Source organism: Glycine soja, chromosome 15 (genome assembly GCF_004193775.1).
Source record: "Glycine soja cultivar W05 chromosome 15, ASM419377v2, whole genome shotgun sequence".
NCBI lineage: Eukaryota > Viridiplantae > Streptophyta > Magnoliopsida > Fabales > Fabaceae > Glycine > Glycine soja.
In genome coordinates, this window is record NC_041016.1 from 7037894 (window position 1) to 7065818 (window position 27925).

At 35.0% G+C, this 27925-nt stretch overlaps 4 protein-coding genes and 1 pseudogene across 4 annotated transcripts; 4 read left to right on the forward strand and 1 right to left on the reverse strand.

The window, feature by feature from the left end:
- Window positions 1-1399: 1399 nt before the first annotated feature.
- Window positions 1400-6169, forward strand: LOC114387817 (CSC1-like protein ERD4). The gene is made up of 6 exons (XM_028348019.1): window positions 1400-2009; window positions 2599-2741; window positions 2935-3210; window positions 3660-4510; window positions 4889-5144; window positions 5535-6169. Exons 1-6 carry the CDS (start codon window positions 1739-1741, stop codon window positions 5907-5909), a joined length of 2172 nt encoding a protein of 723 aa, XP_028203820.1. The 5' UTR covers window positions 1400-1738; the 3' UTR covers window positions 5910-6169.
- A 177-nt stretch (window positions 6170-6346) lies between these two features.
- LOC114387818 (pentatricopeptide repeat-containing protein At3g25210, mitochondrial-like) lies at window positions 6347-8476 on the reverse strand. The gene has a single exon (XM_028348020.1). The coding sequence runs from the start codon at window positions 8322-8324 to the stop codon at window positions 7206-7208; it is 1119 nt and encodes a 372-aa protein (XP_028203821.1). The 5' UTR covers window positions 8325-8476; the 3' UTR covers window positions 6347-7205.
- A 955-nt stretch (window positions 8477-9431) lies between these two features.
- LOC114385733 lies at window positions 9432-14411 on the forward strand. The gene is made up of 4 exons (XM_028345785.1): window positions 9432-10081; window positions 10175-10399; window positions 11065-11445; window positions 13718-14411. The coding sequence occupies exons 1-4, from the start codon at window positions 9671-9673 to the stop codon at window positions 14183-14185; spliced, it is 1485 nt and encodes a 494-aa protein (XP_028201586.1). The 5' UTR covers window positions 9432-9670; the 3' UTR covers window positions 14186-14411.
- A 2998-nt stretch (window positions 14412-17409) lies between these two features.
- Window positions 17410-21466, forward strand: LOC114386305 (BAG family molecular chaperone regulator 2-like). Its single transcript, XM_028346269.1, has 4 exons — window positions 17410-17770; window positions 18338-18594; window positions 20504-20650; window positions 21101-21466. Exons 1-4 carry the CDS (start codon window positions 17560-17562, stop codon window positions 21239-21241), a joined length of 756 nt encoding a protein of 251 aa, XP_028202070.1. The 5' UTR covers window positions 17410-17559; the 3' UTR covers window positions 21242-21466.
- A 3196-nt stretch (window positions 21467-24662) lies between these two features.
- LOC114387195 lies at window positions 24663-27744 on the forward strand (annotated as a pseudogene).
- The last annotated feature ends 181 nt before the right edge of the window (window positions 27745-27925 follow it).

Below are 27925 nucleotides of genomic sequence, written 5' to 3' on the forward strand. Positions count from 1 at the left end.
AATAATTTACAATATTAATAATTAAATATTGCTTTAGATATAACTTTAATTATTATAAAAATCAATAATTTTTAACTATATGACAATCTATAATTAAAGTATAGAAAAACTTGTGTTGTTAGATTATTTTGATTAAAATTTTGTATATATAAACGTAAAAATTGGACGATACTTCCCAACAAACAAATACTCTTTTGTCTGACTAGTGGCTGCACAACCTTATATTGATGGCCCATAAAGGCTACACAACACAACCTTGTGTGGTCCGCGCTTTATATTATTAAGGTGAAGTATGTTGGAGCTATTCGTGAAGCTTTTCTGGCTAGAAAAAGATGGGTTTCTAGCAAAATTCAAAAAGACAAATAATCAACTTGGTGAATTTCTCCGGCACTTAGCCTATTATACATACATGAATGAATAGACAAAATGATTTGATTTTCTTTGTGAATGGTGGGCTATAAAATGAACAATTTATTGAATATGTGAATTGTGAATGAAATCGTGGGGATATACCACGTCCTTCACAAGCTACCGCAACTTCATCACTAAACATATCCTCTGGTGAATTGGCATTTCAGTGATTTAGAAAAAGTATATAAATAATGATCAATATATCATAATTAAAATTTCAATATAATGGTGATTATTCTACTTATTATTTCTTTCTCGACACATAACAGACTACGTATAGTTCTGCTCTTCTGATGGAGGAAGGTTGGTATAATATAAATATAGAATACACACATAAAATAATATCCTTTGACTTCCTTGAAAATCCATGGAGAACACGAGAGTAGTGTCCCGACTTTTTTTCCCCTATACATCTTTAGTGAAAATTTGCATTAAGAAATACTTTAGGTGATCTGAAGTTATATTTCTTTCGTACTTGAGAGTCGATAAGGAACAAAAAGAAGCATAACATCTAACTAGATCAACATCCCTGCCATCTGGAATGAGTTATTCCTGCCACAATAGCTCCTAGCAAAAGAACACTAATTAAATTTGACTAAACTAATTACATATCAGTTTTTTTTCACAATCATAAAAATATTTTAATAACATTTATTCATGTTTAGATTATGTTTTTTTAATGTTACAAAAATGCATACTTTGTTGTAATGTTTATCCTTTTACAACTAATAACTACCATCATTTACTTTTGGCCCTCTAATATTCTATATTCTTATATATACTTTCAATTTATAGGTAACTTGAAAAAACAAAGCACGGGATACCTGATCCCAATTATTGAGGGGTAATATCGGCATTTAAGTACATCATTAGGGGCATGTTTGTGACATCAAGTGTTATTTACTTTGACACACGGACATGACAAAGGTTTTGTCCTTTTGAACAGCTCCTATCTCTGCCCCGCATCACCGTTTAGCATTATTTTCGCTCGCACGCACACACTCATCCCACACTTTCTTTCCACGCAAACTCAACATCATTAAAGCCTTCGATTCGTTACATTAATTGAGCATAAGCAATCCAAAACGTTAAGGTGCCCCCACAAACACAACTACCACCTTTGCTAATAAAAAATATCTCCTTTTTTTCATTTTCATTTTCAATTTCCTTTCATCTTCTATATGTTATTGCCATTGCTACACAAACAATACAAAACACCACCCTTTAACCGTTTGCAACGGTTGCTTTGAACGAAGGGAGCAGTAACGGCTATGTTATAATTTCTGAGTTTGTGTTGTAGAGAGAAGTTACGTTCTGAGAGGCCAAGATGGATTTTACTTCGTTCTTGACGTCCCTGGGGACTTCCTTTGTGATATTTCTGGTTTTGATGATTGTGTTTGCGTTTCTGTCAAGTAGGCCAGGGAACAATGTGGTGTACTACCCCAACAGGATCTTGAAGGGGTTGGATCCGTTGGAAGGAGGGTACAAGAGCCGCAACCCTTTCTCTTGGATCAAGGAGGCTTTGACTTCTTCAGAACGTGATGTTATTGCCATGTCTGGGGTCGACACTGCCGTCTACTTTGTCTTTCTCACCACTGGTTTGTCCCCTTTTTTTCTAATCTAAATATCTGCATACCTTCTTTGTTGAAGCTCTGATCTGCTTTTTAGGAAAGTATATATCTTCATTAGATAACCTAGTCACATTTGCCTTGAGAAATTCTTTCCCTTTTTTCATTAATAATTGCTTTGTTCTTTTGTTTTTGAAGAAGTTTGTTACATAAAACAAATGCATTTCATTGTATTCACTATTCACCCTGTAGAGACTAAGATTTTCAATAGGACAAAACTTACACACAGCTTCTTAGGTGTAGTTTTAAATGATTTGGTTTTGACAACCCAATTCTTGCTTGTGTAGGCAAGATGCTGCACTATATGCATTGCTTACTTGTGACTTTTGTGGCTGGTAGAATATTGCATTACGTTTTCATTCTCAAAATCTGTCTTCATATCACATGATATAGAAAGAAAAGCGAAACCTTTTCCACTAAAACATTTGTTTTTCCTATAAATATGTTTGTCTGGTTGTAAACTTTTGTATTTTTCAGTTGTTATCGATAACATGTTTCTGGGATGATTAATGAATCCAGCATTCAGTTTTTAATTGTTATTCTTTTTGTTCTCTGCTAGTGTTGAGTATCCTAGTTTTATCTGGAGTTATTCTGCTACCAGTTCTTCTGCCTCTTTCTGTTACTGACCATGGTATGAAGACACAAACAACTAGCAACGGAACTTTCAGTGAACTTGACAAATTATCAATGGCTAACATCACGGTAAGATCAGTGTTGCATAGCATTTTTTTTCAATAGTCTTATAGTAAATTTTCCTTTTATTCAACTAATTAGCTGTGTGTATGTGTGAGAATGTAACGTCCCTTATTTTTCCGGAGTTAAACAGCAAATCAGTTTCTTTAATACCTTCGAATGATAATAATGCCAGAGACTGAATAACTTTTTGTGTGTGTAGGCAAAGAGTTCAAGGTTGTGGGGATTTTTTATTGCCTGTTATTGGGTTTCAATTGTTACGTTTGCTCTCCTATGGAGGGCTTACAAACATGTGTCATGGCTGCGAGCTGAAGCTCTTAAGTCTCCTGATGTGAAGCCTGAACAGTTTGCTATAGTTGTGAGAGACATACCTCATGTTCCTCAAGGTCAGACTAGGAAGGAACAGGTTGACTCTTACTTTAGAGACATCTATCCTGAGACATTTTACAGATCTATGATTGTAACAGACAACAAAGTGGTAAGGTGTTCGTTTCATTGCCTTTTCCATACCCTCTGGATTAACTTTATTATTTCTGATTCCATATCTGAATTTTGATTGATGATGCATGTAACACCCTTTTGATGTTGCCATAAATCACATAGATGACAGAACATTAGAGGAATTCTATAAAAGTAGCCCATTATATTTATTAATATGAGAAGATGCAAATGAGTGTGATACATGCTCTGTTTATGGAGCTTATTGGACTAGTAACTAACAATTAACCAACCAACTAACAATCTATAACCAACTAACACAACTAACGAATATCCTGTAACACATGGCCTTGCATTAGAGTGCATCTTTCCATTTCTGATTTCTGTGGCATTTAGGAACCTAAGAGAGAATACCAAATATCTATTAGTTTTTCCTTCCTGTGAAAATTGTAATATATAATTTAATTTCTCTAAGTTTATTGCCAACAGGTGAACAAGATTTGGGAGTCATTAGAAAAGTATACAAAGAAGCTTGCCCGTGCTGAAGCAGTATATGCAGGGTCGAAAACAACTGCCAAACCAGAAGGAACAAGACCTACAAACAAGACTGGCTTCCTTGGACTTGTTGGTAAAAAGGTGGATACCATAGAATATTGCAACGAGAAGATTAATGAACTTGAGGCCAGATTGGAATCTGAGCAAAAGGTCACTCTCAGAGAGAAGCAGCAAGATGCTGCTGTAGTATTTTTCTCAAGTAGGGTGGTTGCAGCATCTGCATCTCAGAGTTTACATGCTCAAATGGTTGACACTTGGTCAGTCTTTGATGCTCCGGAACCCAATCAACTAATATGGCCTAATTTGAAAATCAAGTATTTTCAGAGAGAGCTGAGGCAATACTTGGTGTATTTCATTGTGGCACTGACTATATTCTTCTACATGATTCCAATTACATTTATATCTGCATTAACTACTTTGGATAATTTGGTGAAATATCTCCCATTCATAAAGCCAATTGTTAATATAAAGGCATTGAAAACAGTGTTGGAAGCTTACCTCCCTCAACTCGCACTGATTATTTTCTTGGCTTTGTTGCCCAAGTTGCTTCTGTTTTTGTCTAAATTTGAAGGCATTCCAACTGAAAGTCATGCAGTTAGGGCTGCATCTGGAAAATATTTTTATTTTACCGTGCTGAATGTTTTCATTGGAGTTACTATTGGTGGAACCTTGTTCAAAGCATTCAAGAGAATTAGGGAGCACCCGACGTTGGATGAAATTTCATCCTTGCTAGCTGAAAGCCTCCCAGGCAATGCTACTTTTTTCTTGACCTATGTGGCCCTTAAGTAAGATAACTTCTTAACTTTATTCTGTTTAGTTTATTTATCTGTGGTGATACTTCATTTTTTTCATTTATAAGTTAAGGTGCATAACTACTTTATGGTGATGGTAGAAGGAAATGTAGAGGCCATGCTTCATCTACAAATGGTGTTTCACATTATATCTTGTTATTATCTTTTCCTAGATTCTTTTGAAGCAGGAGTTACCATGTATTCCAAAAGCACATCTGTAACAAATATTTTCTCACATGATATTGTGTGTAAACTGTAAAATTTATAATTTGGACTATTCCTACCAGACATATAGATAGGAAAAGACTTCACCTTTTCTTTATTTTTAATTACTTGGCATGACACAAATTAATTGTTTTTTCTTTGTCTTAGATTTTTCATTGGCTATGGCCTTGAACTGTCCCGAATAGTTCCCCTTATTATATACCATTTGAAGAGAAAATATCTTTGCAAGACTGAGGCTGAGTTGAAAGAAGCTTGGCGTCCTGGAGATCTTGGTTACGGAACTAGAGTTCCTGGTGACATGCTGATTGTCACAATTGTCTTCTGTTACTCTGTTATTGCTCCTGTGATAATCCCATTTGGTGCTCTATATTTTGGCCTAGGATGGCTTGTTTTGCGAAATCAGGTGAAGTTCTTGGAATTTTGTTTAATGAACCCAGTTTTATGTTTTATGTGGTAATTTTTTATGGCTAAATTTTAGTTTTCATTCCTTATGTTTATGAAGTTTAATGATCATACACTAATAGTATAATTTCACACTGTCAAGTGTCAACTAATAAAAAATCATTGTTCATATGACTTTTAATATATTTATTACAAAAGTCAATAAATTTACCCTAGTGATATGTGATTGAGTGATGACCATGTTAAACTACTTTACATTATCAGTGCATAGTTTATTTTCTCTGTTTATTTAAAGTCTCAATTTAGTTCTTTTATCAAGTCATTTTGAAATCAAGTATGTTAGTAAATATATTTTTAACCAGTTTGTGTATATACTTGTATTAATCAACAGGCACTCAAAGTCTATGTACCAACATTTGAAAGTTATGGAAGAATGTGGCCACACATACACAACCGTATTCTAGCATCTTTGATATTATACCAAATTACAATGTTTGGGTACTTTGGGACGCAGAAATTCTACTATACACCACTTGTGCTTCCTCTTCCCATATTGTCATTGGTCTTTGGTTTTGTCTGTGCAAAGAAATTTTACCCCGCCTTTCAACATCCAGCACTTGAGGTTGCAGCTAATACGCTTAAGGAAGTTCCCAATATGGAATTGATTTTTGGAGCTTACATTCCACCAAGCTTGAGGTCTGAGAAGATAGATGGTGACCGGGTTGAAGATGCATTGTCTCAAGCTTCAAGAACAACACCTGTTTGATGTAATTATCTGAATTTCAACTTTTTTTTTACGTGTTAGATGTAGTCTTGTAGAGATACTTTTAGACATTTTATTAATTGTTCATAATACGTCTTAGGAACTAGAGGTGTTGAGTGTTGACTGTCGTGAATGTGATTGTGTAATGTTGGGTGGTCTTGTAATATTTTCATGTAATGTGATGTTTGTTCGACTTGTGATAGTCGCGGATCAGTGTTCTCGTGTTCTCTATGCAATTCAAGATTTTCTTTATTTGTACTAAATGAGATAGAATTTATGTGACTTTTCATTTTGCGTAATAATGTCGAATGATTTCTTTAAAAGGAGTTTGTGGTAGGTCTTACAACGTTCTGGCATGTGCTCTCTCAGCAGCCTGGTCCCAAATGGGAAGGGAAATTGGAAGCAATAAAAGTGGGGAAGTAAGATGTGGCAAGAGAGAATGAAAAAAAAAGGTGTTTTATTCAGAATATACAAGATCTTACACAACGTAACTCCTCCTTATGCCAGCAAGACAAGTTGGTATATTCCAAAGTCCAAATCATGGAGGAGATTAGAGATAAAAGAAAAATTTATGTAATACAGACAAAAAGACAAATGCTAGCAACTGCAAAACTTTCTGCTATCCTCTATTTCAAATGAATTCATGGAGCAAACAAATGGACTAGGGGCAAGAAGCCAACAACAAAGAACAATCAGCTGAATATTAGGTGGCTTTGGTTGTTTGCACAGACAACTTCTGCAAGGTTGCATCACGATAACACTAGGTGGAAATTGCACACCAGTATTTGCTCCAGCTGAAGTATCATCTGGCCCTGCAAAGTTGTGGTCTGCTCCATACAACATTAATATTTGCGGTAGCAAGAGGCTGCATTTCAGCAGAAAAGGAGACCTTTTGCCACCATATCATCAGTATCAGTACTAGAGAGTTAACACCTAATTTGGTGCCCCCTCCATTCACATCGCAAGTTAAATTAGTCCAAAAGAATTTCAGAACAATTCTCCTAGCAAGATGCCTCTATTTATCTGCATTTAGCACTCATTCAAAAGAATCAGCTGTCTTGTACAGTATAACATATGTTTAATAGAATTCAGAATCCTCCATATTTATCAATCCAAAAGAAGCTGAGAGCGTTCTCCGAGCAAGATGCTTCTACTTATCTGCATTTAGCTCTCATCCAAAAGAATCCGCCATCTAATATCAGGCACTACAAAGCAGGAGAATAACAGAGTTCCGCTCGAACAAAAGAAACGTCTTGTGCATCTTCAAGCAAATGCATTAGCAGTTTAGCACAACAGCATCTAGTCCCTGCACACAACATACAAATCATTCAACAAACTCTTGTACGTCTTCTCACCCATGGAAACATCCCTCTTCTTGCATTCATCAAGCAGCTCAAACGCTTCGTCGACCCTCCCCTCGTGACACAGCCCTTCTAAAACAGTCTTGTAAGTGAGATGATCCGGGGACCTAGACTGCCCCAACATATCAAACAGAACCTCGATCGCATCCTCAAACCTTCGCTCCATTGCGAGACTACAAACAATGATCACAAAAGTACTAGTACTAGGCACCAAACCCTTCCCTCTCATCTCCCTATAAAACCGCAACCCCTGATCCACCCTCCCTTTCTCACACAACCCCTTGGCAATGTAGCCATAACTATAAGCATTAGGCTCACACCCATACAACCCCATTTCGCGGAAAACCCGAATCGCCTCGTCCACCTCCAAGCACTTGGCATAAGCCTTGATTATCATATTCAACACGAAACTATCAGGAATAACACCGGAAGCCTTCATTTGTTTAGTCAAAGACCTAACCGCGTGCAGATACACATAACAGACATTCAACTTATTGAACCTTCTGAGGAGCGAATTGAACAAGAGCGAATAGGTTTCGAGGTTAGGTTTGCAGTCGCGAGAGTTGAGCATTTTCTTGTAGACATCGAAGGCGCGGTTGAAGAGGAATTTGCGGCCGCAGCAGAAGCGGATGATGGAGTTGTAGAGGGGGATGGAGGCGTCGTCGCAGGCGCCGGCGATGACCTCCTCGATTAGGGTTTCGGCGTGGTGGTAGCGGCGGCCGGCGATGAGGTGTTTGATGATTATGAGGTAGGTGTGGTGGGTGTGCTTGTAGTTGCGCTGCTGCGCGGTCCAGCGGAAGATGTCGAGGGCGAGGTCTGGGTCGGACTGGGCCTGGAGGGCCTGGGCCACATCGGAGGGGGTGAAGCCCGGCTTGAGGGCCTGGACCCACGTCTCGAATTGTTTCTCCGATGGGGTTCTGGAGGGTGAGGTGGAGGAAGGGCGCGCGTGGAGGAGGAGGCGCGTTAGGGGGAGAGAGGGTTGTGGGCGCGTGAATGGGGTGAGGGAATAGGTGGAGACGGAGCGGAGGCTGAAGAGGCGTCTGGGGATGATGGACATTTCGTCAGGGGAAGAAATGGGAAGAGTTGGGATTGATAGGAGAGGAAGTGAGGAAGAGCATTCTTTGGCTCGCCAGGGGCCACTCTCACTAGATCACCAATGGTTTCGAAAATCACATAAACCCTAACTATTTTGTGGGGGGTTTGGAATTTAATTACAATAACAACAAAATTTGAGATATTTCTTAATGTTTTTTTGCCAATATTTTTTCTTAATGTTTAACATTTCTATTTTGCCAATATTTTTTCTCAATGTTTTACATTTTCTATTTTTAATATATAACATGTGTTATTAAAAAATTAAAAAGGTTATTAAGGTTTTAATTTAAATTATGCCAAAAGATAGATATTAATTTATTATTATAGATTTTTTTATTTATTTATTATCTTTATTATTGGACCATCCAACCAAAACATGTCTAAAAAAGGACCACTCTAAATACACTTAAGCATTTAAGTTTTACATGTTTAGTACTTTGAAATTGTGGATTGTTCCATTAAACTCAATCTCAAGAGGACAATTTTAATCATGATACTTAAGCACTTGCACCTTATGGATTTAATGTTTGTGGGTTATGGATTGTCCAAGTGGGATATTTTCTTAGAGACATGTCCGAACCATATCTAATGGTCGACCAAGTTATGATTAAGCCTCCCGACAATCTTCATGGTACATCACATCTTTAACACATCAAAAACACGCATAAATAAACATTATCGCGTATTTGAAACAAGCTTATATAGACGCATGCTCCTAAGAGCCAATATTATGAACATGTCTAAAGAGTTATTGAAAAACGTTTCATATAAATAAAGATGAGTTTTACACTTCACCTCAAGTTCGTGATTAAGACAAAGCTAAAAAGACAGAATGAAATTGTTAGTCTTGAGATACTCCACCTTCTAGACGTGAGCAATTATCACTTTTGTTTAGGAAAGAGATTCTCTCAAATAGGGTTAAAATCTTACCATCAATTTTGATAATAATTTGTACTATTTCATAATAAAAATATATCACATTAATAATTAATAAAATAAAAAAACTAAGATGTCATCTAGTGATATCAGTGGGGTGAAAATCCAGGCTTAATCCCATTCCCTCACTGCCATAATTGTCATATCTTGTCCGCCAGAGTGGTTAATAGCATGACTATAATGACCATTATTGATGCATCGACAGACACGGTTGGGTGAAAGAAAGAATTACTAATAGTGTATTAAAATTAAAGCTTTGTAATGAAAATTCAAAATTTTGAACTGACCTAACAAAAAAGAAATATCGAGTGGGAAGAAGGGGGAAGAGTAAGAGTGAAGTGGAGGAAGTTGCAGAAAACCTAGAGAGAGTGAATGATGTCTGGGAGCACAAGAAGGGTGGAGTTGGTGCTGAAGAACAGGTTCCTGAGTTACTTGATCTGGCAATCCATACATTCCTCTCTCATTTTCATCTCTCTTCTCTCTTTTTCCTCACCTCACTACCCCTTTCTCTCCTTTCTCCTCTTCCTCCCTTCCCATCTTCTCTTCTCCACCACCCTCTCCTTCATCGCCTCCCCCCACCCCCGCCCTCGCTTCACCCTCTCCCTCCTCTTCGCCTTCTCCGCCGCCTTCTCCGCCTCCCTCTCCCTCTCCTCCGTCGCCCCCGCCGCCCACGGTCTCCCCGGCGTCTCCCGATTAGGGTTTAGGGGTTTCCTCGTCGGTTCCCTCTTCGGTTCGCATTACGTCTTCAAGCGCCGATGGGTTCTTCACTTCCCCATCATTCAGGTTCTTCTTTCTCTTCTCAAATGCCACTCCTTATTATTATTAAATTGTTATGAATATTGAATACTGATTGCGGCTGTGTTCTTGTGGGAGCAGCGTCCTCCATTTTTCAGCTTCAAGATGGGAGTTCCTTCTTCTGCTAGGCGAGCCTTGAAGCTTTCCATTGTTGCTTCCGTTTTCTCTGGTATTTTGTTGGAGCTTCTGCCGCATCCGTTCAAGTACAGCGTCGCCACCGGAAGATTCTTCACCGAGCAGATTACCTCTTTAGCTGCCACTTTTGCTATCTTTTTTTCTTGGGAATTGACTCATCATTTGCATTGGGTTGGTTTTCCTTATCACTCCCGTTCCAATAAATTGCCACTTATTGAGTTTGCTTAATCTCAAAAATGAAATGGTGTTGCCATCTTGTGATGCATTTACTCAAACTAATGATCTCTAAGTGTTTGAAGGATTTGTCTAGTATATGGTTTTCTCAAACTAATGATCCCTACATGTTTGTAGATACGCCTCGGAAAACCTAATCCCTGTGCTCGTGCAATTATCTTTTTTAGGTTGTATTTATATGTGTTTGTCATGTTGTTGAACTTGTTCGACCTATCATGTACATTAGAACTTGGTTCTATTTATACAGCATACTTTAGCATAATGTTGAGGATGTTACTAGAACTGATAATCTAAATACATGTGTTTGTAGTGTTTTCTCATTATGTGGTGTAAGACTCGCAGCAAAATGTAAAATCCAACTTGTCAACATGTAAATGCAATGTTAAATAACAAACACCTGTGGTAACAACTGAGTTGCAATGTTATCTTAACCATCCATGATGAACCCCGTATATATGTCACCTGTGTACTAGTTAGAGACATGTACAACAATTTGCAATTTTGGGTGATTTGTTTTATATGCACGTATATTCTCTAGCCTTTGGATGGCAGCATTGTTACTGAATGCCGAAGTTTCTATCTTTGTTGAATACGGTACATAGGTTTTGCATACTAAGAGGTCCATATTTGCACCTCCAAAAGGATCGGCAGCGGCAGAAACAAATCCAAGTGAGCATCTACTTTCAGCTTTGGAGGAGAGTAGTCCTACTTCTCTTCTTCGGTATCTTGCATATCTTGATCTCTGTATGGTTTGCGAGAACAATGTTGACACTTGGAGGCGTGCGGGATTTTTTGAAGAAACCGGTGAGACTTACAAAAGAGTAATTGCTGTGTGCTTGAAGCCGTTGGAGCATCTTGCAACAAAATTAGGTGAAGGCTTAGGAAATCCTGTTGACAAAGCCACTCAACTATCAAATCAGCTGTTGTCCCCAACTGATGCACGGCCAGATTTGAAGCACATAGAAGAACTGCACAACTTTCAGGTAGATTCACAACTTCATTATTTGCTTAGTTTATACGATGCTAAAAAACCCATTTGTACAACTTCCTAACTTCATTATTTTCATAGTTTATATGATGCTAAAAAACCTTTTTTTCCTGTATAAACTGGAAAGCTTTAGGCATATGGGTTCATACTGAATATTGAACTTCACCAAAAGGCTTCAAGGCCTCACTGTTTGATCTTCAGGTTTTATCTGGTATGGACTATGGTTGAAAAACTTATTTTTTAAGTTAAGGAGCCAAAATAAGCAAATTTGCAAGGAGTATGCTGAGAAATGTGCCACATTATAAAAAGAAACATGTAAATTGAAAAAAAAAATCGTGATTTTAAAGACCCTAAGCTCTAGAAGTTCTTGTAAGTTGTAACATTGATTATTAGGCACCCAAACCTCATCTTGTTCTTGTTTTAACCACAAACTCCTGCCTTGAAAATGAGGTGTGTGCACATTGAATGACATCACTATAGTGGGGGAGAATGAAAATGTCTATTGTCCCCACCGAGGAAAGAATTATGTTAAGTAATGAGATTTTATGTAATTGTGACATTGTGTTGATGTGATACACTAACCTAATACTCCTATTTATAATAATATTTTAGGCCTATTACTAGTGTAAGATAACTAGTACAAGCTCATGCCAGTTGCACTTTTAGCATGATGATGATTATAATACCCTAATATTATATTGAATTGAATTTTCAGTATTTGACATGTAGTAAATGCCAAATTGCTCCCACAATGAATTATTGTGTGGTTTATATTTAATCCATCTGTTAAGAGATTGACAAGTGTATCAATTTTATCACAAGTAGTAAAGATTAAAATGAAAGTCCAAGTGTCAAATCCACAAGGACTTTGGTTGTACTTAAGTGGTACAAATCCAATTATTAAGCAATAAAAAGAAAGAGAAGAAGACAAAGACAAAGAATTGTAAATGTGAAATTTGGAATAAGGCAAAGAAAAAAAAAACAGGAAAAACAACTAACAATTTAAATGTGAAAAGATAGAATCAGAATGCAATGATGTTGGGGTCTAGTATGCCAAAACTACTTATAATATAATGTAATTGATTTTCTCTATTTCATGAAATCCCTGTTTCCACCCTTATCTGCTGAATTACCCTATCTTTGGTTTCCCGCACGAAGGGCCTAGTTTATTTATCTTTTTCTCCCCAAATTTCTTTGCAGAGATAAAATAACAAATCGCATTAAGATAAGAGATGCAAAAATTCGTGGACAAAATAAATGTCAATCTATTTCTGACAATAAATTCATTAAGATATCCTTCCTCAGTTCTTTAGAAAATAAAGATTTTTCAATGCATTCCCCTCTAAACATTATATGGTGATTAGACCATAATTAGCAGAAAAACACAGTGAAGAATAATAGAAACAGGATTGCATTAAATAGATAATAAGAAAGAATTACATTACAAGTAATAGGATTGATGGGGATGAAAGAAAAAGATGATGGATGACTAATAACAAGAAAAGGAGGAATAGCTAGAGAGAGAGGGTTTCCCCTAAGGGATAGACCCAATGTGTGGGTTGTGTGTTTTCCTTATGTTTCCTCCTTATATAGGCACCTGATAGCTTACTTTTTAAGCTGACTTCGTGCTTAGCGCAGGCTTTCGTGTTAAGAGTGCGCGTTGGGTCTATCTTGCATGTTAAGCAGGCTTTTCAATTTTTCTTCTAGTTTTTGCATCAATTTTTCCTTTAAAGTACTTGAAATCTTCTTCTTTTAAATTTTGCTAATAAAAAATAGCAAAGATGTTAATTTCTTCATTATTTCATTAAAAAAAATAATAAAGTAAAGAAATTACACTCACCTATTAATTCAAATTGACTATCAAATTAGCTTATATTTTGCAGTTATCACTATCCCTCTTCACTTGTAAGGAGGAAATAAAATGAGAGGAAAAATCCAAACATTTTTCCCATATAAAAACTCAACATTTTTTTAGCTAGGATAATGTTGCTGTTTAGATAATGCAATAACTATAAGTGGGTGGACTTACAGAGGGAAAAGCCAATCCACAAATCCTTTGGGCTGCATAAATATTTATGTGGGTCATTGACTTGAATTAAAACCCTGTGAATTTCATTTCAATTAATAATAAATGTTGCAAAAGGTCACTTGTTTAACCCTTCTCTGAACTCTGAAGAAACCTTCTAGTAGTGGGGCAACGGAGCATCACATCCCAGCATTATGAATTTGTAGATACATATTAAAAGCATCTGTTTGCTTAAATGCAGCTATATGCATGGTGTTCAAGGACTGCTGTCTCACTGACTGCCTGCTCACGTAAAGACGACAAGTTTGGGGTTGCTCAGCTTTCTGGGAGTAATGCTGCAGTGGTTTCAACACTTCTATCCTGTCTTCTTGCTGTTGAGAGTTTCATGGGAAAGAAAACAAACCTGCAATCCCCAAATCAGTTATTGGGACCTGCTGGTATCAAATGGGCGACTGTGAATAGTGGAAGAGTAGATGTTGCTGCTGGTAAAAGAAGAAGTGGGCCAGTAAATTCAAAAGCTTATGCCATTGCTGACGTTCTCAAGACTTCAATCTACCAAATAGTCTCTGCATTCCATGATGAGATGTTGGCTGGTGCTAAAGCAAGTCTTCTAGAGAAGGACTGGGTCACAAATGGGAAGCCACTTTTTGGTACTCGTGAGATGCTTATACAAAAATTACGTCTTTTCCTTGATTTTCGAGCTACCTAAGTGCTGCATTGTACTGTGGTTTGAATGCTACTTTCCTGAAATTAAACATTCTTGTAAGACATTATACACACATGATGTTTTCAAGTGAGGATATAGATGCAATGGAAGAAAAAGGTTCAGTTTTGCTGTTAGAAATTTGAGATGAAGGATATTAATTTGTCGAGATTTTGTTGAAGATGCCTGCATTGGATGGTAAGTGATCATTTGGTTATTTTTTTGTTGACAAGTTTTTTAGGGTACTTAAATTTTGATGAGTTTGGATGAGCTTTTTTTAGTAATGCACAAATTCATCTTTTAAGCAAGATTGCTGTGCTTGTAAATTCTTCATATTTTCCGCATGTGCATGCACCTAAACACATATTGGTTTTATTAGCCACTGCCTTAACGGCAACAGTTGATTTGATTTTTTGATACCTTTATTTTTGTACTTGACATATTGTTGGTTAACATTCATTAACATTAAGGATCAAATTAATTAATAGTTATTGAAGTTGTTGAAAACTAAATTTGTTTTTATTGTAGTGTCAAGTACTAAATGAACCGGTGATGTCAATTCTAGTGGCCTAATTGAATTTTTTTTATAACATCTTAACTGTGTAGTCTGTTTCTGTTCCTTGTTTTGGGCCTTAGGCCCTCCTGCAAACCAAAAAAAGGAAGGATCATATTGCCTACTTGTGTCAATTTCAAAGACTAAATTGTCTTGAATCTTGATCAACAAAAAATTGTAAAAGCTATTTAATCATTCAAGTAATTGCATGTTTGGTCTATCATATGCAAAAGTATCCCGATAATTGCTTATTTGAAACTGAGTTTTCAAGTTAAATTTTAGCCTCAAACATGTTTTTTGGAAAAATTAAACATGATGTCAAACTTATTTTCCTAATCCTCTCCGAACTGAGCTCCCTTACCAGCAAATCAAACATAGCCTAAATTTTGCAAAGTGGACGCAGTTTTTGGATGTTGGCTTGTGAAACTCAAGATGACCTTGAATCCTTGATAATGGTGGGTGTTTTGGAGTATTTAAAAGTTTAAAGAGACCAAGTACTACATTACTTAGTTTGAGTGTTCACAAGATAATTTGGGTTTTGGACCTGTAAACAATCTTGAGGATTGGGCTCATACACATGTTCAGGCCGAACTATGTATGTGTTTGCGCTGCAAACTGCCCAAATCACCCTCCTTAGATGAATGATATGTTGGACCTACATCTTTTTGCTTTCTCTAAAAATTGTTTTATTTTGAATAAAAAAGTTTAGCATATACGAAAAACATTGAATTTTAAGATAAGATGTTTTACTTGATCAAATATATACATCGTCGACACATGTGTTTTGTTGAACTGAAATTGAATAGGTTTTATTTTACATTAGCGTGACTAGGTGTCCCCTTCTAATATTTTTTTAATCATTAATGTTAATGCTATACTAATCTAATGCTAATTTTTTCATTACTTTTATTTTTATACCGTCGTTTTTTAAAAGAGTAACTTCACTCGGTATTTTCCTTCTCCATATTTTCCGGTATGATGTAAGAAATTATTCTTAGTTCTATTACTTCGGGGTCCACCCCAAAAGGGTACGTTAAATTATAGAAATTTTTCACAATATTGAATTCATCAGGTCCATCCCGACGTAATATTGGTAGTGTCTGCTATCCACATATAATCACTCTATTATAATTAACATTTAGGTTTAAGTGAAACTGAGTTCTCTTTAAATAAGATATTAAGTTTAAGTTTTGCCTATAAAATAAACATTAAGAGAAAAAAAAATTATTAGAAGGAGTCAGTTAAATTTTCTAATAATGATTAATTATTAACAAAATCAATAAATATTTTACGACCATAACACGGTGACCCTAAAATGACTCTATTATATTATTATGGCGAGTTATAATACTGAGGTGCTAAGTAGTGCGTTTTAGAAAGTTGGATTCACCAATTGCAGCAAAAAAAAAGTTGAAAAAACGTTATTTGGTTATGTTTTATATTGATAGTTTAGAAAGAAATAAAGTAAAAATGCTGCACTGGAAACCTTTAAAATTTTACATTTTCAATTTATATTAATAATTCACTTGTTATACTAGTAAATCAATAATCTACTCTTGATTGAATCGATGAATAATTGGAGTTTAATATCATTATTTCGCATCACGACCTAGCTAGCTATCCTTATCAATGACAACCATGATCCATTTGGCAAGTGAGCGTTATTTGGTCAAAGTTATATTCAAGTTCCCTAATCATAATCAACTTTTGCAATTGAATCCTTACTCTTAATATAACTTAACAGCAAGTTGTTAAACCTTATCTATCTATCTTAAAAAACTGTACGTTAATCTCTCTGCAAGCAAACCCATCTACAATATCCATATCCAACAAAAGTTCCAGAAGCCACGAGCCATCCAACACAGTTTGATCAGTTGACTTTGAACTCCAATCAACGGCCATGATGACTTTTCCAACCCCAAAATCACATTATCAAATATCACCATCTATAGCCCGCATAATTTACACCCAAAGTAAACGAAACTAATCAACTCAAACCAACCACATAAAACCAAATCATTATATCATAAACCAACCACAACAACCAAATTCACAGATGTCACAAAACGCAATCGTACATCCAATGGGTGTCATCCACGTGTCCATTTTGTATGCGCATTGGACCTGTTCCTTCATCTGTCGGCAAGCTTAGCTGTCACTACACACAAGCTAACTCACCCCTACACGTGGCATACCCCTGATTGGTCCAAGATTGTCCGGTCATACCCCGCATGAGCACCATAATTTTCTCGCTCATAAATTATTTCATAGATTATGAGTATATGTTTACTAGTCTAAACCCTTAATAATCATACAAATAATATAAAATAATTAGCTTTTATACTGTGATTTAATCATAAATCATATTAATATAATTTTTAAAATAATTATTATATAAAAATAATATATATGTTTGGTCAGTTTTTTTTTTTACATTGATAGTATTAGATTTGAATATAAGATCTCAATGCGTATTAATTCAAACTCCTATCTCCTGTCGTTATGCCAACCCTAATGATTTGTATATTTTTTCTTATAATTTCCATAAATCTCTCTCTAGTATATTTTTATTTATGATATTGATAATTTTTAATTTTATGTCATGCAGAGATTAAAAGAGATATCGGAGTAATAATATAACTTTTCCATTTTGGCTTCGTACCATATAAAATCCTCACACCCGTAAACATTACAACATGTTTGCGTCGGTAGAGGGTACAGCGTTTATCGCTCACACTCGTCACGACTTAAGAGATATTTTTCCAAGAAAAAAGAAAAAACACTCTCCATTTGTGCTTGTGTTTTGCCCGGGAAAACTGAGTTCGAAATGATGAAGAAGAAACCGAGCGCGAGAGAGAATTCGTCGTCGTCGACGACGGCGGCGAGAGAAGAAGAGAGCGAATGGGAAATGAGGCCCGGAGGAATGCTGGTGCAGAAAAGAACCACGAATACGGATGTTGTAACACGCAATTTGCGCCTCCGAATCGCGTATGGCGCTCTCCGTTACGAGATCTGCGTCAGTTCCATAGCCACTTTCGGTAAGACAAGTTATTGATCTGAACTACCATTGTTAATTTTCTTCCGCTCTGTTTGGTTACTGAGAAAATCACACTATTCTGATGAGTAATGTGGTAAAATTGCGTCAGGCAGCTGTTTCAGTGCAGCACCATGAATCATCATTGTTCATGCTACGTGCCCACGTAACATGACATGAACTGCCTCAGATTTTTTATTTTTATTTCAAGAATTTAATTAAAATGCAGAATAAAGAAATTATCTTCTATACACGATTAACAAAATTATTATACGCAATCCTCATATATGAAAATCCTTTATAGTATACAATATGAATGCACACGTTATTTTATTTATTTTAATAATCATTTAAAATAATTTTTAACTAATTAATAATATAATTGCCAAAAAAGTTTGATTTTAATTCTTACGGATAAAAAAAATGTTTACGATAATAATAATGGCTGATATGAAACACTTTTTGGATACCAAAGAGAGATGATGATAATGATACTGGATATTTATGAAACTAATTTGGCTCCGGTTGTAGTGAAAAGTCTGAGGGTGAAAGTGTGAAAATGAAATGACAGGGGAAGTGAAGAAGGTGCTGAGTGGGGAAACGGGGTTAGAGGTGGATGAACAGAGACTGTTGTACAGAGGCAAAGAGCGAGAAAATGGAGAGTACTTGGACGTGTGCGGAGTGAAAGACAGATCAAAAGTGGTGCTAATCCAAGACCCTTCCAGCATTGAGCGACGCTTCATCCAGATGCGTATCAACGCTAAGATCCAAACCGCACATCGGGCAATCAACAATGTCGCTGTCCAACTTGATCAGCTCGCAGACCAGGTATGTATGCAACTGAAAAGTAAGTGCGTGTTTAATTTAAGTTAGGAGTTCTCTAATCTGGTTGTTGAATAAAAAATTACGAATTCTTACTTTTCACATAATGTGCATGAAAATGTGTTTATTCAATCTAAAGTTAAATAAAACACACTAAGTAACTACAGTTACACATCAAACTAAACTTACTAGTTGTTAATGTAAAAGAAGTAAGCAAATGCTAGTAATAAAATAGGAATTGTAATTAATTAGCAGGTCTTAATATATTAAAATTAGGAGCAATTAATTCTTTAAGGTAGAATTGATGCTGGGTGAAAGAGTGCATGACAGTTTTACTAGGTGGCCGGTGGCTTATTGTGATGACTAGTGATACATTGTCTTTGTTAAATAAAAACAAAAAAAGTGATAGATTGTCTTTGTCACACAGCTGGAACTGGAATGAAGTGGGGGGCAGTGCCAGTGGGTGTTCTGTATTTTAGTGTACCGGGAAATGCACAAACATACAAAAACCGCATTAGTAATAGTAACCTAACCTCTTAGGCATGTGGTGCGTGGACCAAGTTTATATGAGAATGTGCATGAATATGACATCAATTTATGTCGTTATGTGGCCTCTGAAATTTCAATTTAATAATTGGATGAGGGCCGTGAGACTCTTATAATCATGCATTTCTTTTCGGTCGAGCCAAACATGTCTGGTTGATTTTTTTTTAGATAGGCGAATATGTGTTTAGAGAATGAGTTATTATGGGAAAAAAATTTGCGTATACATTGTGTGCACCGAGTCAATTCTTTTCTCCCAAAGGTGTGGCAGTTGGCAATGAGGTGAAACTTAATTATTTCGTGTCAATTTTAAAGTGAATCATCATTAATTTAATCTCACGCTAAGTCAATTAATATTACATAAATATAATTTTTGGTTTCTAAATAGTCTATAAATCGAAAACAATGTGTTTATTGTTGGTTGGCATAAGCATCATTTACCCGCTACTGCTTCAACGGATAAGGAATCCCTGCACAAACTGTCTTATTATTCTCAACATGATTGTAACATTTGAGAAGCAAGAAGAGCTACACAATTAAACCTCTGCGATTACGAACTTAGGATAACAGGGAACAGTTAAATAGTCAAAACCTTAATATATTTACCTGGTCCATATTCCATAGTGAATTTATTTCCTTCGAATAAATCTCACGGGATTAACTAACTATCAGATTAATTGAGATCTTCCAGCTGAAATGCTTAATGATGAAGTATAGAACATTGTCTCATTGCACACACCAAATTGTTATAACTAATTAGGAAAAAAAATATTAGACTAGTGCAAAGAAGGTCTTTAAGTTTGACTTTAGGAACTTTAATTCTCACCCAGATTTTATTTCTCTTACCTCGGATGCGGATAATATTGTTATGTTTCTTCACTTTCCTCAGGGTTCTAGTTTGGGCGTCCCCCAACTTAAAATAAAAGTCCCTAAAACTCAAAATAATGTATTTACTTTTTTAAAAAAAAATTGTCTTTTTTTCCTTTTCGTTACGAGGATTCAAGAATGGATAGGAATAAGGACCTATGTTTTGCTTTTGATTACGAGGATTCAAGGATAGAAGTAGGGATGATAAATGAGTGTGGGCTTGCCTATTAGAATTTATCCGTAAAATTTTACAAGAATGGGCGTAGATACAAATATCTTACTACTTAACCTGCCTCGTACACGTATATTATTTTAATATTTTTAAATTTAAATAAATAATAATAATAATAATACATAACTATAAATAATATATATACTAGGCAATTGAGTTTTGAGTAATCGCTTATATAAGTGGTAATTAAGCAGTAAGCACCGTGTGTGTATGTAAGTGCTACCCGAGATTTTGTCCAAACATAACGTACAACTCATTTTCTTTCTACAACAGGTCTCTGCCATTGAAAAGTCTATTTCCAACGGAGTCAAAGTACCAGAAGTTCAAATCACAACACTAATTGAGATGCTTATGAGACAAGCAATCAAATTAGAAAGCATTTCTGCAGAAGGCGATGCTTCCGCACAGAAAAATTTGCAGGTATTTTCAATAGAACTCTACTTTGCTGTCGAGTACATATATTAATTTCAGCTTTTGTTTTGGTTTCATTTGGAAATAAAGTGTTGCTAATTGCTATAGATAGATAATGTTTCTAAATATTTTGGTATGGGTGGGTGAACATCATCTTTAAATAAACTTATTATTTCTTTAATCTTATCATAAAATTAAAGAGGACTTAGTCTTGCTCGTTCATTAAAAGTGAAAAAGAAAAAAGAAATAAATAATCAAAAAAATGTAGGAAAACTTGCTTTGTTTATTTAAATAGTTTTACCATGGAAAAATATTGCTGAATATGAAGTATACAGTCTTTTGTCGACTATACCAAAGAAGTTCAACAGGAGCATAATGTGCATATTCTCCTCAATTGGTAAGTCACGTGGAATAATTTGTTATATGCTTAATAATCAATCTCATGATTACATTTTTCAGGGAAAGAGAGTACAAAAATGTGTTGAAAAACTGGATCAACTTAAGGTATCTAATGCAAGAATAAAGCCTGTTGTTGTTACAACCAAGTGGGAGACCTTTGATCATCCTCCATCCTCAACCACGTGGGAATTATTCGATTGAGTTTGCTTCTCCCTCCCCCAATCTTTTTCTTTTCCCCTTCTTTACCCCAATTTCTTCTCCTTTGTCTATACGTACAAGCTTCTTGTTTCGGAACTCTGTCAATAAGTCTTGCTATCACACTTTTTGTCTAAAATACTTCTTCAAAATGGAAATTAAATAGAAGTCAGAAATGTTAATATATCCATATTTATTATTTGATGGTGAATTCATTAGTCGTTTCTTTCAGGTTTGTATTTATGATCCCATGCAATTTATCATTCACTATTTTTTTTATTAATTATATATCATTTACTATTTGTAACAGTCTAAATGCATTAATCAGTTATCTTTTGGACATTAATTAATGCGTGGGGTTGTCCATCGAGACAAAGTGTGTTGGGTGTTGTTAATTCTTCTTAAGTATACCAATTTTATCACAAATTTTAAAGATTAAAATAGAAGTTTAAGTGTCGAATTAAACTCAATTATTAAGCAATGAAAAGAAGGAAAAAAAGGAAAGATAAGGGACTGAAAATGTGAAATTTTGAATAACACGAAGAAAAAGATAACAAAAAAATAAATAATAATTGAAATGCAAAAAGATGAAATCAGAATAATGTTCGGGTCTAGTATGTCAAAATTATTCATAATGTAATGTAAAAGATTTTCTATCAAATGAAATTTCTATTTCCATCCACATCTATTAAGATACTCAACCCTAATCACTCACGATGAAAATTCTAATTTATCTATTCTCTTCCAAATTTCTTTACAAAGATTGAATAATAAATTGCATAAAACATGAAGATGTATGTATGTAGAAGCAAAACAAAGTCACTTTATCTCTAGCAATTAATTGTTTAAATGTCATTTCCCAATTCTTTAGAAATTATCATTTTTCCTGTGTATAACCCCTAAAAAGAAGCAATAGAAACATAAATTGCATTTAATAGATAAGGAGGGGCTGAATGACTAATAATAAGGGAGGAATGACTAAAGATGGAGCTAAGGGATAAGTCCAGACTTTGGATAGCCCTAAGATTCAGTGTTTTTTTCTCCCGCTTTCTACTTCTTTTATAGGCCTAAGGTAGCTTAATTTTCACGTTAACTTTGTGCTTATCGCGTGTTTTCGCACTAAGTGTACCTTTGGGCTTCGTTGTGTGCTTTATGCGCGCTAAGCTTGGAGTACGCACTAAGCCTGGAGTGCAGGCTAAGCTTGGAGTACGCGCTGAGTGAGCTGTCCAATCCTTTCAACTTTTATTCAATGTTTTTTCTTTCAATTTTTGCATCAATTTTTTTCTAAAGCACTTAAAATCTTTTTCTTTTGACTTGTGCTTATAAAAAATTACAAGGATATTAATTTCTTCATTATTTCATTAAAAACAATATTAAGGTGAATAAATTGCAATCATTATTAGCCAAAATTAACTCAAATTTCACATATGACTTAATTGTTCAAGTTCAAATCATGTGTTAGAAGTTAGCACCCTATCATTAACTATAACCACTTTTCGGTTATGCTTGAAAGCAAGGTTTTGGAGGAAGAGAGAGGAAATGACATTGTTATATATTTGTTCTCATAATTATTTTTAAAATGATAAAATTCCATGCATATCTTTGGGGAATTACTTAGGGAATTTATAATTTTTTAAAAAGAAAATTACATTAAGAGTTCATAAAAAATTAGTTTAATTTCTATGCGATATTAATATTAAAAAAATTAAAAATTATGTAAGCAGTACATTAATATCACATTTAAACAAAAAAAAATCATATAAAGGTAGATAAATAATAATTATGTTATGGGAGTGTCATATGTTGACATAGTATTATAGATGATACTATATAAGCCTCTGTAACCTAAAATGATTATTTAATATTTCATTAAATACATAAGTAGTCAACAAAGTCAAATAATAACGGGTAAAAATAGTAATTTTCTATTTTTGAGAGATGAAAGTCAATAAAATTACAAGAGATAAAATTACAATTCGATCATTTTATACAAATTAAAAACATTTAAAATATTTTTTTAAAAATCACAACTAAAAATATATTTTCACATACAAAAGCGTGATAGTTTATGTAAACTTTTTCTCCATTAATGTTTTTTACTCATTATTTGTACTGGCAATTGACTTAAGTTCATTAAGTAGTGAGGTAGCCATTTGTTTGGCCCATCACTACTTTGCCATGCACACAAATAAGTTTTTTATTTTTGTTTTAGGTCTTTATATAGTTTTTTTATTAGCAAATATCAATTTTGTTATAAATGTTAATTGGGAGATTTGAATATGGAATCTCTCATTACAATTAACTTGACTGCATACACAAGACTTGTGATTAAGCCGAAACTAACAAAATCTCACATTAGTCGATTCACATTTTTTGATAGTACAAACAAATAAATATTACATGTTGTCCTATATCTAAGAAACAATTACATAATTCATCAAAATCAATAAAAGTGGTTAGATCACCTAAATCATAGTACACCAACATGCCTAAAATAGATTTAAAAGGTGATTATTTTCAAAAGATATTTTTTCAACCAGTCTACCTTTGTTTTGTTGATAGCTTAATAAATAAATTAACTTTCATGAAAAAAATAAGTATATATCATTAATAAACCTTGCTATTAATTAGGGATAAAAAAATTTAGCAATAAGTAATCACATGTTTCTTATAATTAGGACAAAAAGATGTTGTATTTGTTGTCTGTTTCTTATATATAGGACCAGTGGTAATATATATTCTTTTTATCCTAAAATAAGTGTTGTATTTGAAAAATAAATTTGTTTCAAAATAAGTGTCGTATTTGACTTTTCAATGTAAAATTAATTGTTTTTTTTTCATCCATATCCCTAATAAATGTGCACTTTAGGTTTTTAATCTAGTATTAATATTATTTTGTTTAATCTATTTAATAAGTTTACTTTTATAAAACTACTACTTTTTTTATCTATCTATTAACTTTTCTTGGTTTGTGTAAAACAACTTATAAAAAAAAATATTTTTGGAGCGGAAGGAGTATTAGTTTATACTTTCTTTAAAATATCTAAAAAATAATCACTAAAATATTTTATATCATCTTGTTGATCTTTAGCAAGCTATAACAAGGTTTTGAATGTGGGAACTTCTATACATATTCTATTATATTTTTAAAAGATATAATTAATAATTCTCTTACTTTTTTTTTGGATTTATAGGGTCAGTTCATTTAAAGTTATGTTTGAAATAAATATTTATTTTAATAAAATAAACATATTTCTATTTTTTTAGTGTATTTTATCTAAATTGATTTTATTTAAGAAAAAATCATTTTAAGAAGTAAGTCTATCGGTTTCTTAACAAACACTTATATAAAAAGTATTTTTTTTATTTTTTTTTTAAAGTTTAAATAACCCTAAATCTCTTCCGCCGTATCCCTTTCTGAATTCCCGTCAGTTTGAGACTTACAATATATTGATTGGAGTTGAAGTTGCTTACTTGCTCGAGTGGAATGGCTTGAGTATTTGGTGGTCGTGACTTGTGAGGATCAACAGCGTCGACAGTAACATACATACTCAATCCCACTCTTGATAATCCTATGTTGTCATACTCATACCATGTTAAATTCCTATATTAGTCTCTAATTGCATCGAACCTTTTACATTGATTAGTTGATGATGTGAGTGTGACTAAGCCAAAGCAAATGAGCGTGTACTCTAAGCTTTCTTCATTGCTGCACAGTCACATGTCCATGTTCCATGTCACAAGCTTCTTATCAACCACCCCAGAGTACCCACTCACCAAATGCATTTATCTCTTGCAATTCTGTGCCTCTTCCAAACACAAATTAAGGTAAATCCATGCATTCTCCATTAGGCATGGTGTCCTACTCAACAACCCTGACATGGGCAAGCACCTCATCTTCACAATCGTGTCCCTCTCTGCGCCCATGTCCTATGCTTACAACGTGTTCACGTGGGTACTGTCCTATGCTTACAACGTGTTTACCATGATTCATAACCCCAACGTGTTCACGTGGAACACCATAACCAGGGGCTATGCTGAAAGCGATAACCCGAGCCCTGCACTTCGTTTCTATCGCCAAATGATAGTGTCTCGTATTGAACCTGACACTCACACTTATCCTTTTCTTTTGAAGGCCATTTCCAAGTCTTTGAATGTTAGAGAAGGGGAGGCAATACATTCGGTTACCATAAGAAATGGGTTTGAGTCGTTGGTGTTTGTTCAGAACAGTTTGCTTCATATATATGCTGCTTGTGGAGACACGGAAAGTGCACACAATGTGTTTGAGTTAATGAGGGACAGAGATCTCGTGGCTTGAATTTCTGTGATTAATGGGTTTGCTCTTAATGGAAGGCCCAGTGAAGCTTTGACTCTCTTTAGGGAAATGAGTGCGGAGGGCGTGGAGCCTGATGGGTTCACTGTGGTTAGCTTGCTATCTGCTAGTGCTGAGCTTGGAGCTCTGGAGTTAGGACGTAGGGTCCATGTGTACTTGTTGAAGGTCGGATTGAGAGAGAACTCCCATGTTACTAATTCCTTGTTGGATCTTTATGCAAAATGTGATGCCATCTGGGAGTGAAAGGAATGCGGTGTCTTGGACGTCGTTGATTGTTGGCTTGGCTGTTAATGGGTTTGGTGAGGAAGCACTTGAGCTTTTCAGAGAGATGGAGGGACAAGGACTGGTGCCTAGTGAGATCACTTTTGTTGGTGTGTTATATGCTTGCAGCCATTGTGGGATGTTGGATGAGGGGTTTGATTACTTTAGAAGAATGAAAGAGGAATTTGGAATCATGCCTAGGATAGAGCACTATGGTTGCATGGTGGATCTATTGAGTAGGGCGGGTTTAGTGAAACAAGCATATGAGTATATTCAGAATATGCCAGTGCAGCCAAATGCAGTTACTTGGAGGACCTTGTTAGGGGCATGTACAATACATGGGCATTTGGGTTTGGGAGAGACAGCAAGATCCCACCTATTGAAGTTAGAGCCTAAACATAGTGGGGATTATGTGCTTCTTTCAAATCTTTATGCCTCTGAATGTCGTTGGGCAGATGTACAATTAATAAGGAGGTCAATGCTAAAGGATGGTGTTAAGAAAACCTCTGGCTATAGTCTAGTTGAGTTGGGTAACCGTGTTTATGAATTTACAATGGGTAATAGATCTCATCCTCAAAGTCAGGATGTATATGCACTACTAGAGAAGATCACAGAACTGTTGAAGTTAGAAGGTTATGTGCCTCATACTGCTAATGTGCTTGCAGACATAGAGGAAGAGGAGAAGGAACAAGCTTTGTCTTATCATAGTGAAAAGTTGCAATTGCTTTTATGCGCTTAAATACAGCACCAGGGACCACAATCAGGGTTATGAAGAATTTGAGAGTTTGTGCAGATTGTCATATGGCTATCAAACTCATGGCAAAGGTTTACGATAGAGAGATTGTTATCAGGGATCGTGGTAGGTTTCATCATTTTAGAGGAGGTTCATGTTCCTGTAAGGATTACTGGCCATATGGCAATCATCAGGATTTGAAATGGCATCTTGAGAGTCAAGTACTGCATTGATTTCCAAGTACAATGTGGTGCTTTAAAATTGAGGCCGTGAGACATACTTGAATATGTTGTAATCATTCTCCATAATCCTCTCTGCTGCAAGGGTCAACCAATTCAAGCCTCTTGACACATGGATAAGTTGGTGAACATGCATAAGATTATGGAAGTTTGGTACAAATTCCGTATAGAATGTGCCCTTTTTACCAAATGCCCGACCATTTGTGCTTAAGTAGTAACGATATGTGCCCTTTCTTTGGAAAACAGGACTTTCTATTCACGGAGCCAAGACTTGCCTCATTTGACACACTTGTCCATTACATACCCTCAAGTTTCTTTGCTTTATTGTGTTCAGTTTTCTTTTTTGACGTGAGCTAAATAGTTGTTACTAGATCCTATTAGAAAAGAATTGAATAATGATCCTAGTAACAATAGATGGCCTGATGTTGAAGTGCAAGCACTCATCACTGAGAACTTCATTGGAACACAAGTTTCGTCTAATGGAATCAAAAGGGTCAATATGGGAGGAGATATCTGAAGCAATGAATGGCTTGGGGTACAAGTGTATAACCGCTCCGCAAAGAATTGTAAGGAGAAGTGGGAAGACATCAACAAGTACTATAAAAGGACAATAGAGAGGGCGTCAAAATAGTAAAACTTGCCCTTACTTTGATGAATTGGACATTCTGTATAGAAACGGCCTCCTAAGTATTGGAAATATCTTGAGCAAAACCAGCGATGTTCCCCTGATTGAAGTAAAGGAGTTGAATGAAACTTGAATAAGTAGTACTTGATAGTCATAGATACTGCTTATGTAGAAGTTCTTCACTTCAGCATTTATTTAGCCACTCTTCCTTTGAATTTTCTCACTGATGACTTTAGGGGACAATATACCATCCTTTAACTCTGCATTTAAAATTTTAAATATTAAGTTCATTGGGTTGATATATATAACTTTTTGGTTGGGGTGGCTTATGTCAATGGACAAAAGGTATTTATTTATGAAAATGAAATAAAATACTTAATCAACTAACTAAACGAGAAATTTTATAAATATACTTTTCATGTATTTTAAATTCAAATCAACATATTTTGTATTATTAATTAAATTTTATTTTACAATACGTAATAGAATCAAATTTTAT